This window comes from Phyllostomus hastatus, unplaced genomic scaffold (assembly GCF_019186645.2).
Source record: "Phyllostomus hastatus isolate PE091 unplaced genomic scaffold, TTU_PhHast_1.1 phas_contig_159, whole genome shotgun sequence".
Taxonomy (NCBI): Eukaryota; Metazoa; Chordata; class Mammalia; order Chiroptera; family Phyllostomidae; genus Phyllostomus; species Phyllostomus hastatus.
The window spans coordinates 26,727,211-26,747,737 of record NW_025333640.1 but is presented as its reverse complement, the minus strand read 5'-3'; the positions used below and the strand labels follow the sequence as shown (position 1 = coordinate 26,747,737).

The 20,527-nt window shown below is 47.3% G+C and overlaps 1 protein-coding gene across 2 annotated transcripts in view; it reads right to left on the bottom strand.

The window, feature by feature from the left end:
- Nucleotides 1–20,527, bottom strand: part of SLC10A7 (solute carrier family 10 member 7) — a 199,107-nt gene that overhangs the window by 20,681 nt on the left and 157,899 nt on the right. For both annotated transcript variants that reach the window (XM_045831729.1, XM_045831728.1), the window contains 3 exons: nt 13,641–13,806; nt 12,368–12,419; nt 4,438–4,511 (listed from right to left, as the gene is read on the bottom strand). In XM_045831729.1, the coding sequence (XP_045687685.1) occupies nt 4,438–4,511; nt 12,368–12,419; nt 13,641–13,806 (292 nt within the window). The remainder of the gene's footprint in view (nt 1–4,437; nt 4,512–12,367; nt 12,420–13,640; nt 13,807–20,527) is intronic.

Sequence of the window (20,527 nt, the reverse complement as noted above, 5' to 3'; positions counted from 1 at the left end):
CTCTAATCTATCTCTTCAGGAGGAAGCAACAGCCCTGTTTCCTGTCCTGCGATATTGTAACATTATTTACAGAACTGTTCCTTCCAAGAACGTTTTTCTCTCCATGCGTAGCAGGGAGGCTGCTGCTGCCTTAGAGAGGAGAGTCAGCCCTGGGCACGGAGACGTGCAGCGGGAGGGGCCTGCAGCCCCGTGCGGTCCACCGCTCCTGTCACAGCTGAGGAAGTCAAGGCCACGCCGGTTCGGTGACGAGGTCCACCTTCTGGGGAGAGAACTGGAACTTGAGTGCTGACTAGAATCAGGTCTGTGTTCTTTATATTCTTTCCAGAACCTGGTGGCTACAAAAAAGCTATCTTCTTTTTGCACAATGTGTAGTTTCTTGTCACAGTGCAGCCACAGATGGCAACGAAGGGTAAAGGTCGTGAGGAATGGCTGCTTGGTTTGCATTTGTGCAAAAGAGTGTGTGAGTGGTAAGACACAGAGTGGACTTTTAATAGAGGTTGATCATGACACTCCGCTTAAAATTTAGACAGCATTCTTTCCGCTGAGAAACGCTTCTGGAAATAAGAAATAACCGGGAGTCGCACCAGTGACCTCCCAACAGCCAGGTGGCATCTTCTCAAGGCACATGCTTCCACTCTGCTGTTTAAAAACATCAAAAACTGATACATACACTGAACTTAAGGATCTCAAACAGCCCGAAACATCCTCTTTCGAGGTAGAGTAAGAAACTTTTCTACTTCTGTTAGAACTCCAGAGGAGCAAAGTGATTTGAATACTCAAGAGAAAAAGATAAATAAAATAGGACACTAATTCCACAGGGTGTCTGGGATCGAATTCCTTTCCTGATGAGATCTATTGACCCAGGTGCACTGAGGCATTGTTAACTAGGGTTGACCTGCGCCTCCATCTCTGCTGTGTAGAACACCTTCCCATCACCATACCGATACCAGCATCAAGCTAGAGATTACTTTAGGGGAGTCTCTGGCTTTTAAGGCACCTCACAGCAAAGGATGCTGTCTTCACGAAATATACAAGTCTCTCCAGCCCCGAGCTGCAGCTACGGGGCACGCAGATGAGCCGGCCGCATTGTTTCAGAGGCGGCCCAGCACGGCGACAGCTCTGCCCTTCCTGCGGGCCTCCTCTTTCTTCCTGAACGAACTCCAGGGAACGGCATCACATCAGGCTTTCCAGATGGATTATGTGAAGCCATAGCTCAATGTCATTTTCAATAGGAAGCCTCATAATTAAAGGTCAAATAGTCACTTCATCTGCAATCAATCAATAGAAAAAGTACTAATACGAAAAACTAATCAATCAATGGCAAATGCACTAATAAAAGCAATGAATCAAATTCAGCACGTGTGTAGGTGCAAGTGCATGGAGGAGACTGAGACGGGCCAGAAGCAAGAACAATAAAAGAAACTGAGAGAGTACGTACAAGAGAATATTCAGCAGGCTTCTCCAGCAAGAGTCTGCATCTTCGGTTCTGTGGTTACGTGGGCACCTCTTGGCCTGCAGTGATGTATTCTTAGATCCAAATACTGGATGGGATAGTGAATGGTATTTCTCAAGTATCCTATTTGCGATGCTGTGTGTGTGTGTGTGTGTGTGTGTAGAACCACTAAAAGAATACTACAACTGTGATTGCAAAAGGGATAGATATGTTTTCTAAATTCCAAGTAGGTATAATCTGTTGTGTTTCATCCGTGCGTGAGAGGTGAGAGAAAGTACAACTCTAAGTGAAATGATCTGAATCTTCCCCTCCTTTCTGAAATATGTATTCATCACACTGAGTGTGATGTTCTTTCATTTCTATGCAGATTAGAAGTTGCATTAGGATCATTCTTACCCATGCAGACAAGAAGTTGCCTTAGGTCAGTGAGTGATACAGCCTCTGTACCAGCAATGTCAGGGCACCGGGAGACAGAGGCATGTATTGGATCTTGTGAAAACTGACAGAGTAAACTTATGGGCTTAACAAGGCCATTCCAGCAGTAGGGCCCCGGCTCTCTGTGACACCAAGGGGGCTCCTGGGACAGGGGCCATCGTGCCCCCTCTCTGAGACAGGGAAAGCAGCCAAGGGGACGTTTCTAGACATGCCATGGCTAGGGGACTGCGGGAGGGAAGCCGGGTGTGATCAAGGCATGATAAAGCAGTCGAGTCAGAACTAATGGTCCCTGACCTGAGAGCTACAGAACCGATGCCTGGGGAGGTATCACAGGGAGAGTCGGGAAGAGTATTTAGGTTTCATGGTTTCAAGAGAGATTGAGCCTATCCTGTTACAGAAGTAACTAAGGATTTATACTACGTGGTTACTTAGATAACTGCACTAGTATCATATGGAAGAATGCTACAGAGGCAAACAAAATCCAAACTGACCCGACCCTTTTTACCAAAACAGCGACTGGTTTTCAAGCACCCGTTTGTCTGAAATTCAGCTTTCAGAGAAGCATCGAGAACAGAAGAGTACGGCTTTGGGATTAGGAAGAAGAAGAGACAGAAAGGCAGAGTGAATAGCTGTCTTGCTGAGAGAGAGGAAGACACTCCCGAGAGTGGAGGACTGTGCTTGTGGGCGGAGCTCTTGGTTCAGCACAGCCAGCTCCGGCACAGACCGCCAGGGAGAGACCCAAAAATCCATTTTGTTTTCCTGATGAAGGTGACCCCCTGGGGGCGGGGCAGGTGCAGAAGCCCACAGGCACAAATGCTCAAGGACATTGGCTGTGGCCATGGCTCAGCACCTGCCTGAGGACCTGGGCTCACTGGATCCCTGAGTTGGGACATCTGAGGCGTTTGGTGGCATCTGCCTCTGGACTTGCTACCTTTATAACAGCCCCTTAGTTTTCAGGAGACCCAGAAGGACATCCAGACATCACATCACAGTAACAAAACAGTGTAAGATGGTTTCTTGGAGGTCAGTGATTGAACCACACCTGCTACATGAAAATCTATAAAATGGGAGACAGGAACCCTGGAAATGGTAACAGACTCGTAAGTACTGTAGCAAGTAAATAACTAGTAACAACAGCTACTGCTGAAAGAGTATCTGCTGTGTGCCAGGCAGCACCCCAGCTCTTTCGGTGGGTTGTCCCCTTTAATCCGCAGCAATGCACACACGTTCTGGCATGGACTGACCACCACCAACAACAGCCAGCTACCAAGTACTGTGCTAGGCACTTAACAAATTCTATTTTTAATTCTTACAATCCCCTTGCAAAGTGAGCATTATACCCGCCCCCCCCCCCCCACACGCATTTTACCGACAAGAAAGCTACGGTTCAGGGAAGTTAAGTGATTTGTCCAAGATCACAAAATCTGGATGGGAATGTGGCTTTGAAAGCTCCTTCAGCTTCAATTTGATGACAATTATAAGGAAAACCTACCAAACATACAGCAATGTATGAACAGTACACACACACACACACACACACACACACACACATATATGCACATGTGATATGTATAGACACATATGTATATATACATAGGTAATTTATTCAAATAAGCTGTAGCCCTAGGTAGCAACTGCTCCTTAAAGAGTTTATCCCATTTCTAAACCGTTTCCCTAACCTGGCAAGACTGACAACAGATTGGAGCAGACAAATGTGTGTGGGGCTGGTAAAAACATTAGGGATGTCTTTGCTTTCTGGTTTCAGGCTGAATGCATTACTGTGTGCAGACTCAAGAGTGATGTCACGTTCTTCCTTCTCCACAGTGAGTCACGTGCCGACGCGTAAAGGAGTTCTTACAATGAGCTTCTACCACAGTGTGCCTCCTAGCCCAAGGGGTTTGTGAATGCCATGTGTTTCAATACAGTTTCTCATTACTTTATGACCGAAAACATGGGTTCTGGATGTCTAGACACGTTATTGGGACAACGCCACTAAACCGGATAAAACTAAGTTGAAAACGGCATCTTTCTTCCCAGTCTATTTTTTTGTTCATTAAATAAATACTTATTTCACTGTAGGTGCTAATCAGATTGAGTTAATAATAATGATACTGTGTTTCTTTATAGAAGGAACATAGCATTCTGAAATGAACTTCAAACTAATGTGAATATCAAATTAGAGAAATAACATGATTTCCACCTTGCTCCAAGCTTTCAGGAAATAAGGTAACACTTCCCAGGAGCAACTCTAGAGCCTCCCAAAGCCAAGTTTTTGCCCATTGCGCCCCTGGCCCCAGCCTTTAACACTGGCGTTCTACACTGAAAACCTTTTATGAGCACTGAAAAGATTTTTCAGGCCCTCAGAAATTGATTCAATCATACAAGGATATTTCAAAGCAATGATCCATCCTCACATTGCTAGTGTTCTTTAACAGAGTGGACAAAACCCCATTCCATTTAATTGGAAGAGTTGCTTGAATTTCACAACCATAAGATGTAACTATCTGAAGGTAATAGTAAATTAGTTTGTAAGTCCGTGATTCACTTACCCAATGTGAGGGATTTGTGTGTAGAGCAGAAAATGATGGCCACAGTGTCTGCTGGTGTGAAACCTGAATTATTCCTAGGGGCACAAAAAAAAAAAAAAGAAAGTGTTTTACGAATGCTTTTATGAAAAGCCTATTTAACATATCCTAAATCAAATGTAGTACTTACCTTCACATTAACACCCCTTTAATCAATCTTGGTGACAGAAGTAATTCTATGCCCCAATGTACAGAAGTGTCTGAATTTCTTTTTTGAGAATCATTTCTGAGTCATTTATCCTTGAAAAGGAGACAGTTTTAAAATTGTGTGGTAGAAGTCTCCTAAGATCACACTTGTCATCAACTCACGGTGCGGGACTTCGTGAGAATCACGCAGCAAGGACTCGGCTAGCTAAGGCACTGGCTACCACGGGACATTACCCTCGTGGCTGGAAAGGGTCCACGCATCTCCAAACTGCTCAGGCAAGGAGCAACACGTCCTGGCAGCAAACTGACCCATTTGAGAAGTACACGGCGTGAACAAAGATTCGATATCATATGCTTCAGTAAAAGAAACGTAATCATTTTCAGCAGTTACTGTGTATCAAGTGCTCTGCATGTAAACATAACAATTCTGTAAGACGGGCGTCTGATGGCATGGGGCCAAGAAAACTGCGGTGCACAGGAGTGGTGTAAGTTACCCAGGGCCCCGGGGGCCGTGAGTGACAAAGCCAGGGTTTCCATCGAGCCCGGCTCCGGTGCCTGCGCTCTTCACCGCCCCTTTCCACGATTACTATATAAGATGTTCAGTATTTAAAAAAACCTCAATCAAAAGCTGTTAAATGTTATGGGGGTCACAGTACACATCGTACTCGGGTTTCCTGGCTTGGAGGATAAAGATTCAGGGAGCTAGGACAAGGGTTAGAAATGCAGTTATTATTATTGTGTCCTTGGTCTGTTAGAAACGATTGCTTCCTGCAGCATCAGGGCCTGGAGACCCAGCGCACCTATTGGTTCCCCGCCCTGAACTCAGGCAAGAGTCAGCAAACGGAAAAATGCTCTGGAACCTGACTGCGTGTGTGTGCCTGCAGACGTAACAATCGATCCAACCTCTGAGGACCTCTAAAGGGAGAGGTCCCACCATTCCCTTAGCAACCCGAGCCTCATATATAACTTGTGCTGGCAGACGATCTTCTCTAAACAGGCCCCGCATACTGCTTTCTCCGTTATATACTCACTGCAGGGCAGAAGGGCCCCTCCTCCGCCTCCTCCTCACCCTTACACATACGGTAAGACAGAGTTCATTGCCCTTTGGTCTTCTCCTGAAAAGTCGCATAGGCTCACGCTTCCTGAACAGCCTCACCTCCAGCTCATTTTTTTTTTGATCACAGCTTTCTAAACGGCCTTTCTGGCATCTCACCTCAGGTGAGAATTCTCCATGGCAGGTGCGCATCGCCTGAGTATATAACAAGCTTGCCTCACTGCTCCCCCGTTCCAGTCTCCTATTTGTACTGTGACACCACTCTTATTTTTTCAACACCGTACGCCACGGCCGACGCCTTCCCCGACCCCTTCATTCACCCTGTGATGGAGGCCTGGTGTGAAAGGAGCTCCGTGCGGTTCTGTGATCGCGAGGAGCACAGGAAGACAGACACGGACTCTGAGAGAGAGAGAGAGAGAGAGAGAGAGAGAGACCGAGGACGAGTGAGGGGGAAGGAGTGTCAGTGAGTCTGGGCACCGCACGGAAGGATGATCTCCAGCTTGGCAGGGGGCTGGGGGGGGGGGGATGACAGGGCACCCGGAGAGCCTCCTGAGGGCGACGACAGTGCATCGGGCCTTGAAAGAACGGGTTTCGACACGCGCGGGCGTGCGCTCCAGGTCGGGGAGAGGGAGACTGACGTGTGTGTGGGCGTGCGGGGGCCGCGGGCAGACAGCAGTTCTTTGGGCGCCTTGTGTGCTGCGGGGACACTGGCTTGCGACAAGGAGCATGAGCTTGGCAAGATGGGACGAGGAGGCTAAAGAGGAGAAGCGCACGGCGCGGTAAGTGCCCGAGGATGATGAGATGAGGCAGGGAGAACCACGGCGAGGGCGGGGGACGGCGGTGAGAGACACGAAGACAGAATGGAGAGAACTTGTCAAGTGTTGGCCTCCGCGAAATACACGCTCCCTCCTGACAGCTCAAGAGCGCGGACTTTGGGGGCGAATGCACCAGAATTTAAATCCAGACCACCTCCCTGCCTGCCTCTGAAGGTCACTGTCAGGGTACATGCCCATGTTTGTTAAGAATCTGGCCCACTGCGAATGTTTAATACATGCTAGTTATTTTGCTGTTCGTGATGCTTTGTCGAAGGGGGGAGGGAGTAAAGAGAAATGGGAAGCTTTGCGCACATTGAGACTGTGCACAGCATCGTTGTGAGAAGGTGAGAAGAATGGTGCTTTCCAGAAACCCGGGGAAGGGAAGAAGAGGGTCAGGGGAGATCTGGCGTGATTATCCCGGGAGAGCGGAGATGCAGCGGGCGGAAACCACAGCAGAGCCAGGTCCTCTCGGAGGCCCTAGCGGGCAGGACTGGGGGTGGGGGGTCAGTCTGAGAAGGGGTGTGTCCCCTCGCCTGTGGGCTGTGAACAGAGGAAGACACGGTGCGTGAAAAGTACAGAATATTTTCAGGTAGAGAGTGGGAAAGTGGAGGCAACGTACACCAGGGATTTTTACTTTCTTTCAGAGCTAATTCTGAGGCCTGGGAACCTGAGAAATGAGCAAAGCGTGCAGGAGGCAGGCTGGGGACTAGGATACACGGTCAATTCACAAGCAGCACAGAACTCGAAGAGGAGGGGATGCCCACCCGAGACTGTGCAGCACGCAGCATGACTACCGGGCTAGTTCCAGACTGTTCTCCAGCGGTGCCCGCCCGCGGTGCCCGCAACACGACGAAGGAGTGTATTCACGGGTATCGCTTTCTCGTCTCCCGCTGCCCTGGTGCAGAACCAATGGTGGGCACATCTGGATTCGTGCCCCTGGATTCCCACCCCCCGAGAGAGCCTGGCAATACACGTCTCCTTCGGGGAACTTTGTTCTGCTTCCTATTTACTCTTTCCCAGATGACAGCACATTTCCAACGTGCCCAAACCTCTCTGGTCAAGAAGGCTCTGATTTTACCGGCTGCCGCTGGTTAGAGCAGCGTGTAGCGCGGCCGAAGCCGGTATCTGCGGACACGCCTAACTGTCCTCGGTTTCAGGGAAGGAAACAGAAGCCAGGCCCACCCTGGGGGGTGGCTACAGGCCCCACAGTTCTACTGACAGAGTCTGTCAGTCGGGGGCAAGCACCAGCAAATGAAAATGGAGTGTTTAAGGTTAAAAACAATATTCCCCTTAACCAGGGCTGACTCACACTCTACTTATCAAGTAGCAGGCCACCTCACGTCGTGGACCTTGGGGAAGCCACAGAGCGGCAGATGCTCACTTAGCCCTCCGTTCACGAAGAGGATGCATGGGGCTGAGTAACCACAGCAGGGAACACCGACTGCTTTCTAAGCCCTTTGCTGCCCGTATGTCCTGCTTCCCTGCGAGGTCTGGTTGCCCTGCTTTCTCCACAAAGGGAACTCGAAGCACAGGAGGGTTCAACACCTTCCTTCAAGTCTCACAACCAGTCAGTAGGCTGCCCCAAACCTTGGAGGTAAGGTTGCCTCGGAGGAGAAAACTATTAAAAAAAAAAACACCAAAAAACAAAAAAGCACCATGAAATGTAGTAGGTGAGAGCAGCTATCGTGTTCAGCGCCCTTCCCTCAGCCACACTCTCAGGGGAGAGGGAGGGTGTGATGGTCGAAAGACCCAGAAAAACGAGGAGGGCTGTGCATTGCCCTGAAACAGTAACGACTATAATTATTTCAGTGATTAGCATCTCTGTTGTGTCTGCTCACACTTTCGAAAGGAATCACATTACTATTTATTTTCTAATTCTACTTTATCTCTTTTTAATATTGATTTTCTTTTTATCCTGTTTTTATAATTCTTTTGATCACTTTGGCTTCCCCTGAGATGTTTATTTCCTTTCCTTCCCAGCTGGTCTTTTTATTTCCCCTTACAAAGCTTTCAATCAGCGTTTTCCACATGATATTTACTTTGCCTTCCTTTGCAGTATCCACAGAGGAAAACATGTCAGAAGGTTTTACCGGTGGAACCTCCAAATGTGGGGTAGGAAGGCCCCTCTGAGAGATTCCGTCTGAGCTCGCCGTGCTGAGAGGAGGAAGCTTCCATGCGAAGTGCTCTCCTTTGTTAACCCCTGGACCTGGTGCATTTTGTCCTTGCTCGTTTTAGGAGATGACCTCCTGTGTCATGGCCTGAGTGGCACTCAAACAACTGTCCTTACCCTTAGCAGCAATGTGAGCTTCCTCCTCTCTCTCCCCCCCTCCTCCCCACCTCCTCCCTCCCAGGGCTACGGTGAGGGCCCCCCCCCCCTCCCCAGACAGCACAGGGAAAGCGTACTGATAAGGATTAAAAGGCCTACACAAATATTTGAATATTTGTTTTCTCCCTTTTCCCTTGTTAATGGTTTCTTTTGTCACTCTAGTGACATTCTTGGTTTCTGTTACTCTGTTATCTGCTTATCAAACTGTCTTTTATATATTTTTAAAAGGCTCCCAATGACTGCTTTCTCTTTCTAAAGCTTTTTCAACATTTTTTTTAACTTTGACAGCTTCTCAAAGTTGTAGAAAGCTTCGGTCACTGTGGATGGCTGATTCTTGGTTTGATGAGTCAACTCTCATTTCCTAGCAACTGTGACAAAGAAACGTCAAAAAGAATGTTTTACAAAGTTGGAAATGCTAATAGGTACGACTACTGTCTCCGTTTTATAAATGAGGAAAGTGACGGAAGTTACAAAGTTATTAAACAGGACTGAAACTCAAGTCCGTTGGGCTCCAGAGGTGGGATTTATAACCTGAACACTGCTCTATAGCTACAGCAGTGAGAGCACAGCATAATGACCCTCCAATGTATTTTAAATACTCAGAGTAGGCGAAGTTCACGTGCCAGACACTAGAATGACAACATGCCAGTCAGTCAATCTAAGAAATGTGAACCGGGTAAGCAGGGTGCTGCAGGAGAGTTGAATTTCCCAGGCTGGGTCTCTCCTGGGTTACGCTAAACTTCCATCACGGGAGGGTGACGGGCATGCTGTACAAAAAAGATAGATTTCCGTGCTGTGATTTTTGGGTCTTGATATTTGGATTGGTTTTACATTTACTGAATTGGTAAAAAAAAAAAAAAGATGAAAGAAACCCACAGGCCAATTTCACCAATTTTAAATAGGAAGGAACAAAAAGTAGGGCAAGAAAACTAAATTAAACAGCATGTAAAGCAATGGGTCCTTGCTCCAACTCTTGGTATCTCTGATTAATTTGTGTTTCTGTGTGAACTTGAAGAATCCAGTTAAACATTCTCTATACACTCCCTAAGCGAACAAGCATTATGAATTTTAAAGGTAACTGAGGGAGTTCCATGCAGTAGAAGCAGCACGGGTCAGCACTTTGGGAAACAGCAGATGGAAGTGGACTTCAATTCTAGGTGCACTATTTGCCATCTGACATGGGGCAAGTCACTAAACTACTAAAATCTGACTTCAGGCAAGGGACTAAACTAACCTGCTCTGAGCGTGGAACCTCATCTGCAAAATTGCAACACGCGTAGTATCGCGGTCGTTGCTGCCAGACTTAGGAGAAACAGCAAGCGCATGCGCCCCAGCACGATGCCCGGCACGGGGCAGGTTCAGTGAATGCTGGCCATTTCACTCCTCCAGCAGAATCCCGAGGTGCTGTAAGGTCTCTCGGCAGGGAAACAAAGTGAAAACCATCTTCCAAATTTGGGCCCACTGGAAAATCCCCGACTGTTGACGGACTACCTGGTGGCTGCTGCACACCCGTGCGCAGGGAGCGGATGACAGCCACCCCACGTTCCGGTGTCTGTGGAAGGACGGCGCGTCTGACGTTGGGCCGGGCGAGTTCGAAACGCAGCAGCGCTTCAGCGGAGGCAGAGGAAGGTACAGCAAAAGGGTCTCGACACCACGAGGCCTCGTGAAAGTCCAGCCTCCTTCAGGATGGGATTCCCGATTTTAATTCAGCAGCTGTGATGCCGCCCTCTCTCCTTCAGCAGCCCCGGCAGGGGCCGCTCTGGGAGTGTCAGGAGTTTTCTGGGCACTGACGGGACCCTGCAGCTGACCTCGTCCGACAGGACAGGGAGAGGGGCCAGATGATCACTCAGCCACGGGCACTGACGGGACCCTGCAGCTGACCTCGTCCGACAGGACAGGGGGAGGGGCCAGATGATCACTCGGCCTCGAGGACCAGTAAACAAAGAGCTGGTGAAAGGCAAACCATCATTTCCAAGGTGACCTAACAAGCCATTTACCGAAAAAGCCTTGGAAATAGCTCCTCCTCTCAGACTTACCCAAGTCAGTCACATTTTCTCTGTCACTCAGTGGCTCTAGGCTTTACTCTTACTCAAAAAATCATGGCCACAGGTGAGGTGAAATGCTTCAAATTATACCGGTCAATGAGTTTTTATTGATCAGACTCCTGCTCGACCACGTGCCGTAAGGGTCGCCACCCCAACAGCATCGGGCCTCATAAATGACCCAGGCATCGCCACTACCTGGCATCCGAGGTCCGGCGGCCAGTCCCGAGCTCCCCCGTCCAGGTCCTCCCTCCGCTCCCCTTGTCCCAGCGTGTTCTGTGTGTGCCCCCATTTCTATCATTGTCTCTTCTCCCACCACGGCCCCCTCTTTGCCTCTTTCTTTGCGGAATCATTGGCCGTCTTAATGACTCATGGGAAACCCCTTCTCTGCCAGGAGCCTTGCCCTACCACGTTCTTGGGAAGGGCTTCCTTCTTTGAACCCACCACAGGCTGGCTCACCGTACCACTCCGGGGACGCTCAGTTATCAGTGTGTACATCTAGTCTATAGGCTCGTGCAGGACCGAAATTACCTCTTACTTCTGACATTAGCTATGGAGACTTTCTCATGCCAAAGGCTCAAGTAGTATCTGTTGAGTATATTAATACCGGTGGAAGAAGTTGCACTGGAGGTGAGTCTTTAAGACCAGAAAAGATGAAGCAGGATGTGGAGACCAACCGTGACACAGGGAGAGCCTCAGCGAAGGACAGAAATGAGAACGTGGGATCTTTTAGGGAACAGCAAAGACTCTACCTCCACCACAAGCTTAGACGGCATGATTGCTAGTAGTGGTTCATGAGGCGGATGTTGCCTTTTGCCCCCAAAGTGAACTTCACTCTGCAGATACTGGACACCCAGGGCAGATCTCTACACGCGAGCACTGCCCTCAGAACTTTGAGTCGTTGGAAGCAGCATGAAATGCATAAACAAGTTGGGCCTCGAAGTGGAAACACCAGTAAGACAGCCACTGCAATGGTCTCGAGCAAGATGAGGCTGTGGAAGCACAACAAATATTACAGAGGCAGAGTCAAGAGACTTTGAAAAATGAATGATGTGAAGGATGCTGGTCTGAGTAATTATGGACAGTGGTTCCATTAACAGTTAGTAAACACACGAGACGAAGAAAGTGTCAGGGAAAAAGATGGATTCCATTCTGAGTACCTTGAGTGCGGGGTCTGATTGAGACGGTCAGGTGAAGATACCTAATGGTGAGCGCTAAGGTAGTCAGTCAAGCTGCAGCTCAGGGCCGGGCTTGCCAACCACCAGCTGACAGCTGACAGCTCAGGCCAGCAGAAAGCAGAGGCTGCCGAAGCACACGATGTGCCCACGTGAGACAAGGGCCGAGGACAGACACTTTCAGAATGTCTCCAACTCGAGGGTGGCAGGAGCCAGAAGGGAAGGTCAGGCAGACGGGAGAGAGATGAGAACAGTGTGGTGGCAGAGAGGTTAAGTCAAGGGCACAGGTCCTCATTTAGAAAACCAGTCACAGCAAGAAATACCAAATCACTTACCGTGTTGAAAAGATGAAGGTTAAAAGCATGAAACTCAGCTGAATAGAAAATACTGAAAAAAAGAAAAGATTGAATCTAAATTAGGCCTGTAAGAACAGTATCTGTAGCATATTTACTGGTATGCTTCGTTTGATCTGAAATTTATGAGAACTCAAATAGAAAAACAAATGAATAAATAAGCATAAATTGCTGGAATGATAGAATCATTAAATTAGGGGGACTTAACCCATTCTTATTGACAATATCCTCAGATAAAATCTATGAGGTCTGCTACTCACAACAGATCTAAAACCCTCTTTGATTTAAGATTTGGTTATTTAATTTGTTCAGTTTAGAGAGGGCTGGTTTATACTGAGGATTTCCAGCAAACAGCATAAATACAGTAGGCTATAATAAATATTTTGGAGTAACTCATTTTGATTTTAATAACATAAGATTATTTGATAGGGCAATTACCCAAAGTTGTCTTTAGTAGTACAGGATAAATAGAACAAAAGATTTCTTTTTTTTGTTAACAACCAATGTTTTAGTTACTTATCACATTTAAAACGATTGTCCTGAGCTCTGCCTGCAGCCTGACGGAGACTGAGAAGCCAGGACCAGGTGACTTATATACCCAGACTGGCCTCTTCCGTGGTTCCGGCTGCCTGCCGGGGACACCCCTCTCCTTGCCGTCTCTGTTCTGGAGCAGAAGTCAGCAGAGTTTACTCATAGGGCCACATCAAACACATGTCAGGCTTGAGGGCCATGTGGTCTCTACGGCAACTCTGCAGCTCTGCCTTCTCCTCGAAAGCAGCGGTAGATAGTACATTACCAAATTCTTGAGCCGGCACTTGCGTTTTACAGTCTGCTACTTCTTACAATGAAATTCTATTACTTTGAGTATAGAAAGGTGATGTAAATATTCACATTTTAACCACCTGTTATTAAAAAGCAGTATCATATGGTAGAAATCCTACTTTTCATTCATGATAAAGAACAAGATTAGTTATAGTAATATAAATTGGCAAAAAAGTGCCCAATCTAACATTTGAATTTGACAGATACTATGGCTTCTTCCAGCTGGCATCAACTGCTGTAAATCAGACGTAAAAAGACAAAGGCCACGACTGGTGTCTTTCTGAGAAACAGGTGCACGGGATCAAGTCACTGAGCACATACAAGAGTATGAAACGCAGTCTCCTTTTCTAACCAAGCTAACATTCGAAATGGACTCAGGACACACAAGTGGCTGCCCTCTGCCGCTGAGGAGGCTGAGGGGACGGCGACTTACTGATGAACAGGATGATGACAAGGCTGAGTCTGTCCAGGTCGATGTTCGGGTTGGAGAACGTGCCGCAGAACGTCGTGTAGATGATCATGAGGAGCACGCTGCTGCTGACAGCGCCGAACGGGGGCTTTGTCCTCTCAAGCCAGTCCTTGATGTACCTCCGGACAATCTGAAACACAGGGATCGACAGGTGGCCCCGTTGCAGAGACACAGGGGTGGAACGGGGCACCTCAGAGTGACTCTGACAGCAGGAAGATGTAAAGGGAAGGGAATGGCTTGGATGGTGGCCACAGCAGATTTCAAAGCTTCTCTGCCATGCCACTCTTCTTCTGGGGAACTTTACATTTGTAATGCAACTTCCTCTGGTGTCCGTAATGAGAGTATATTTTCAACTGCATTCAAATCCATCCTTCATCTTCCCAAATGCTCTTTGCTGGCTGTCACTGAGACTTGCCCATTAAGCGTCCCCAAAGTTTATCTCCTCTGCTCATCCTAATGGATGTGTGTAATTACCACAGTCCCCTTTGCCTCAACAGACAATTCCAAGTGCAACTTTGGGAATCTTAAAAATCTGACAGCTTCAAGAATTTCAAGACAGTAGATAATCGGAAGTGATCCATGGAACATATTAATATTTAAAATGCTAGCAATGCACCAGAAGTTTTTAATTAAATTATAACTCATGCTTGAAAAGCGAAAGTGCATGTGTTGTGGGAGCTTGAATAATTCACACTCTGAATATCGAGAGTTTTTGTGAATCCAAAGACAAATGCCATTTGCATGCTTTTAGAATTCCAGAATTAACAATTAAAAATGAATCAACCTGTCCTAATTTTCCTACACAGGGACCAGTGAAATATAAAGTTATATGGCAGTCCTCTCAGATTTTAAAACCAAATCAGATATTTAAAATCAGGACAGGCTGAATATTGGGGATAACTTTTATTTGGATGTAAGAGTGAGCCACTCTATTTAAAACCTTTCACTTTTAAAGAAGCCGAGCAAGCCCCATAATAGGGAGTACAGTTGAGACATATTAAGTTTTGAGCCACTCATTATCCTGCATAATTGAACATGAGATCTCACAACAGGCTGAATTACCATGATCCATGAACAATAATGAGGTCAGGGAACTTCTGACAAGGCTGATGGGGTTCTGTCATCTTCTGCTCTGTCACTAAAAAGCCTTAATTTGCAATGGAGCACACCTTCACAGACACTCCAGAGCAAAATAAACTACTCTCAAGAGTACCTTTGAACAAATGGCTGTTGAATCAACTTCATCCTTTCTGAAAGACCGAGTAAGTTGTTAGTAGAAGGAGTCCTGGCAGAAAGCAGACCAGTTGGTACAAGAAAGATATAGGGACACTTTGAAGCTCAGGTGGGGTGGAATGAAGGGGAAAGAGTATCATGTATGCCCAGATAAAGAGTGGTTCATATTTTTAAAAAGTAGATCTTGTAATTAAAGTTATAGTTGAGGCGGTTGGTGTGGCTCAGTGGATTCAGTGCCTGCCTGCAAACCAAAGGCTCTCTGGTTCGAATCCCAGTCAGGACACATGCCTCAGTTGCAGGCCAAGTCCCCAGTAGGGGGCGTGAGAGAGACAACCATACATTGATGTTTCTTTCCCTCCTTCTCCTTCCCCTCTCTCTGAAAATAAATAAAATCTTAAAAAAAATAAAGTTACGGTTGAATTTATTAAAAATTACGGCTTTTTTGGGGGGGGGAGAAGTGATTCTAAACCATAGTAATTGTCTAGTGTTCCTTTCTTTCTTTAAAGTTAAAATGTAGTGCAATGCAGAGGAAGAAGAGCAGCCCCTTACACAGCATATGCACGGATGTGTTAGAATATTATAAGTTTTGGATAACGGCACTCAGAGTGCCCGGATGGCCCATGTTCACATATGTCACGGTGGGGGGAGCTGCTTATTAGAAGGCTAATAAGTCCCTCTGTAGAGGGACTTCATGTAAAAGGTCATTTGGTAATCTGTTATGTTTGATAGCATGAACCTGGAGTTACCCAAGTTTAATACAACTCAACTCATTTCGGAAGTATAGTAAAACTAAATGGAAATTACATGGAGTTATTGAAATAGATGTGGTCTTCCTGTAAAATTGTTAAAAACACAAAGGTCTTCCCTCTGCAATAGGTTACAGGATGTATGATTCTAATTCTAAAAGTAAAAGTGTCTTTCTCTCCCACCACCACCGTCCCCTCTGACCATTTAATACACAAGTACATGGAAACGAGGTGCAACTTGAAAGTCAAGTCCATTTTCAAAACCCAGGCAAATCTCTGATCAGCAACTGACTTAGCTCACCTAATCATCTCTTTCTTCATGACAGACACTCTGGGGCTCATGGTACACAGGGCTCTTCTAGCACGGCCAGTACCAGGGGCTCCTGAGCCCCGCATCCTCCCGGCTAAAATCCGTTTCTTCTAAACACATCAGTGCCTTAATCTGGACACTTAATCTCTATAAAGAAAATGACTAGAAAGTTGGGAATTGGATAGACTGACAAGGGAAACAATAACCCTAGAGGAAAAGAGATTGTCTTTCACTGTCTTTTAGTCTTACAGTGATATTTATCTGTGTTTTCTAAGTAAATCATTTTATACCTTGCCAGGCTCTATGGAGCTTTTCCATCTTCCTTTAAAATTAAATTCACAAAGCAGCTGTGTTTGCACTGTGTAGCTGGAAAAGTGTTCGAGTGTTTCATAAATGACTGGGGGAAGCGGAGTTCATATGCCTCAAAGACGTGCTTCGGGCGTCCACCCCGGGAAGCCTCGTCTTCTCTTAGTTGGGCCACTTACACAGCTCACACGATCATTCTCCGTTTGTCAGGCATCCACACCATTTTCTAATGCCCCAAGCTTCTTCGCCTTATAGAAATGTTTAACCTCTTATAGAAAACAAGGTTCTTCTCGAGATGCGTCGACACAACCAGATTGACGCCTCAGAAGTCCCTCGTGGGGAACAATAAACGGCCAAGACGAGGGGGGACAGGCACATGCTGGTGAGGTCGCCAGGGCGTCTGCCTCCAGGATCCACACTCCTGCGTGTGCTCTCGTAGCTCGGAGGAGCTCAGGCATTCCAAGTTAAGTGACAAGTTCTCATTCACTTGTTAGCTTTTTCCTGTGGAGCTGGAAAAAAATCTCCCACAGCCTCTTATTTTATTGTCTCACTTCCTACATTTTGATTTTCTCTATTTTAAATGAAGCATCAGTGAAGGTCAAAGGGAGGCTTGAATCTGACCTCGGGCTTCTAACAAGCTGGGACACATATCCGTCACTGCACGACCTGCAAGGCGGAGACTGGGAAAGCCCACACATCCCAGATGACGCATGTCCACATACCGAGAAGACTGAGAAATGCAACGGCTATCATTTCAGTTTCCGTTTTTTTTTCCAGGGTATTTTAACTGATTTTTGAGTGGGGAATATATGGTAGATAATTTTTCATGCTAAGTCTGAATTTTAAAAATTTATTTTTCTTCGAGGTGGCTTCAGATTGTTTCTTCAGTTTCTATCCACTATCCCATCGAATCCATCAATTTTCATAAGGCGTTTTGTTTCTTCATTAACATTCCGTGGGAATGGATAGTCAGGGATATAAAATCACATCCAATTTACAAAACATTTTTCTTTTAAAATATTTTGTGTTAAATATTGAGTAGATTCAAAATGAGACAGTATGCTTTGTAAAAAAGGAAAAACTACCGCAGTGAATGAACACAACAGGCGCCCATCATCTACTTAACACTCTGAACATTCTTCCCACTGTAACTCCCTCTTGTGCTCGGCAGAAACCTCACACAGACACGAGTCTCCTGCGCCGGCTGAAGCCGACAACGCAGGCTCGCAGAGCCCGCATGAGTGAGTTACGTAAGAGGTCAAGATGCTGGTGTAGCTGGACGAACAGAAATTGGACTCCTACTTCCTGAGGGGTCTCTGGCTCCTGGAGCTCACCTTCCAGGTGGAGGAGAGAAGTAAAAAGCAAAAACAGCAAAGAAACAGAAAGCAGATAATGATCCTATTAAAGTAGTGGCTTAAACTGGAGGGGGTGACAGCGAGCCTCCTGGAGGCGGGTGAGGAGGGGGAGGCGAGGCATGTCCCGAGCACAGGGACCCACCAGTGCAAAGTGTCTCAGGCAGGGGCCAGGCCAGCACGTGTGAGAGGCAGGCAGAGCCAGCGAGCCCGGAATGGAATGGCAACCTGGGGAGGGTTGGGGAGGTGAGAGGGACCTTGCAGGGAGAAGCAAGCCTGTAAGGAAGGAGACTGAGAGTGCTGGGAAGCGTGACATAACATTTCACATCTGGGCTCCTGAATGTGAAGCGAGGTGAGACCCAGTATGCATTTCTCTCCAGCAAAGCTGGAGATCTCGGGGAACGGCTGCTGGGGGCTCCGTGACAGTGAATTCGGACCTTTCTTCAGCCAGTCTTCTTATACAGCTCATTCCCTGCAGTGGCGTTTGCTGTTAACTGCACTTATTGCAATGTAATAGAGTCTCTGCTTCTAGGAAGCTTGCAGATAAATTATAGTCGTCCCTCCCCCCCAATACATGTAGAATCAAGCCCCTGGGAGAACCACCGGAGCTCAGTCCCTGCTGGGTGTCCGAGCAGGTCCGCTGCATGTCAGAGGGTGTCTCTGTGCTGAGTTTGAGGGAACGAATGGGGGTTTGCTGGCAGAAAAAATGGGATGGCGGGTGAAAGGCATGGAGCAGTGAGGGGCCGGGTGGGGGCAGGAGTGGGGTGCAGACAGCAGGGCAGGTCAGGAACCTAAAAGAAGGGTGGTGGGGTGCCACTGGAGAGGCAGTTCGGGGCCAAATGATGAATGGCTTTGTGGGGCACGCAGGAATGGGCAACAGGAAACCACAAAGGACATTTTTAAGGAGAGCCTGGCTGGTTTCTTAGGATGACCCTGGAGCAGTGAAGACATTGGACAGGAATGGGAAGAGGCTCACAGCAGAGGCAGGTTTGGGAGGTGCAATGATTGAGACAAGCGACGGCGACGGCGTGGCATCCTCTCCGGCAGTGTGACCTGGAGATGCCAGGTAGGAATGGTTTCTGGGGCAGAAATGGTGGCGGTTGCTGACTCCCTGCATGCAAGGAAGGGAGCAAGGGGAGGGAGGAGGCAAGGCGGTTTCTACAGGTGGAGACTGGGCTGTGACTGGTAATTCCTGCCCTGCACTATAGGGTGGTGGGGTGGTGGATGTAAATATATAGGTTTCCTCTTTGGAAAAAACCATTAAAGCACTCTGGTACCTAGAGTACTTTGAAAAAAAACAACAACACTTATGCTACTTTTTGGCTACCTTTACTTATGATTTACTGTAATACTTTACTGCTGGGCCTGTAGAGGATACACAATTGAACAATTCATAATTCTTCCAGATGAATATTCTTAATTATATAAATTCTGTAGCCCTATACCTTAAAAAAACCTACTGAATGACTGAGGCAAAGATCTTTTCTTTGTCCATATGTTTTAAGCCAAACACTTATCATTAATAGACATATTTCCCAGATCCACTAAGAAAGAAATGCATGAGCCTTGGCTAGTACATGAAATTATTTTCAGATCCAAGAAAGTAAGTATGGGTTTAAGCTAATACTGCCCACAGCATAAACCGTCTTTTATAGCTGAGAAGGGCAGGTGGGTATTATGTCTCTTTAAGATACAACATTTCTGTCACTGATCATAGAACTCTCACTCATTCACTCCTTCCACCATTCATTCATTCATTCATTCAACACACATTTACTGGGGGCCTGTGCTCTGGGTGTGGTAAGCACAACAAATGTGGTTCCCGTACTCATTACAGTCTGAAGGGGGAGACCAACAGTTAACTGGGGAACCAATGGTACGTAATAATGAAAAAGGACACGAAAGGAATTGAACAAAGTGCTGCAATAAAGATAACTGGGAATCCTTAGATAGGTGGGTGGTTCAAAGAAGACACGAATTAAAGAGTCAAATGAGCCATGAGCCGGGGTGGGAGGGTGGCCGGGGAAGACACACCAAACAGAGAAGTTAAGCAGGAATGGAGAGAAAGCCAGGGAGGTGAGTGCAGGAAATGTGGCCAAGAGGTCAGGGAGGTGGGGGCGGGGGAGCAGAATATTTATTCAGAATACCTGCTCTGTGATTAGCAGGGTGGGAGAAGTCTTTTTTTCAAGTATGACTCTACATTTAATTAAATGGCATCTGTTGGGTGCTTCAAAATCCTTCCTCCTTATCCTAAACTTGGTCCCTTCTCTAAGCACTAAGTGGAAGTAAAATAAAGAGAGTAGTGCCTGTACAGCGGATGCGGGGAGCTGCCACCCGCACCCAGCCCTCCAGGAAGGCGGCGCTGCCCCTGCATCCGCGGGCTGTGTGGGTTGGACGGAAAGATGGCAGCCGTGTTTCTGTGGGAGCTGCTGCCGAGAGAGCAGGTCCAGCCGAGGTCACCCCTCTTGTGGGAGTGGGAGGGAGGCGGGAGGGTAAGGACAGGCACTCTTGCTGTGGGCAGGACAAGTCTGAGGCCCCCCCGCTGAGCCGGGCCCTGCCCTAGGGTGTGTGGAGGCCTCTGCATGGCTGCATCGCGGTCACCTCCTCCCTCCTCCCCATTGTGCTTACTCCAGTCTCCCAGAGGTGTGGAGCCCAAGGGTACTTCCAAAAGGGAGACCTCAGTCCCAGAGTGCATTTCCCAGGGAGCCCAACCTGAGACCACATGTAAATACTACCTGTCTACACATACATCATTTTTATAGTTAACACTCCATAGCGTGGAGTTCAGCGTTCAGCGTTCGTAGGGAATCTGACAATGGTGGTGTGACTGCCTGTGTCGGGCTCTGTGATGACAAAACCTTCCTACGCATCCATACTTCCTTTAGTCCTCACAACCACCTTTTC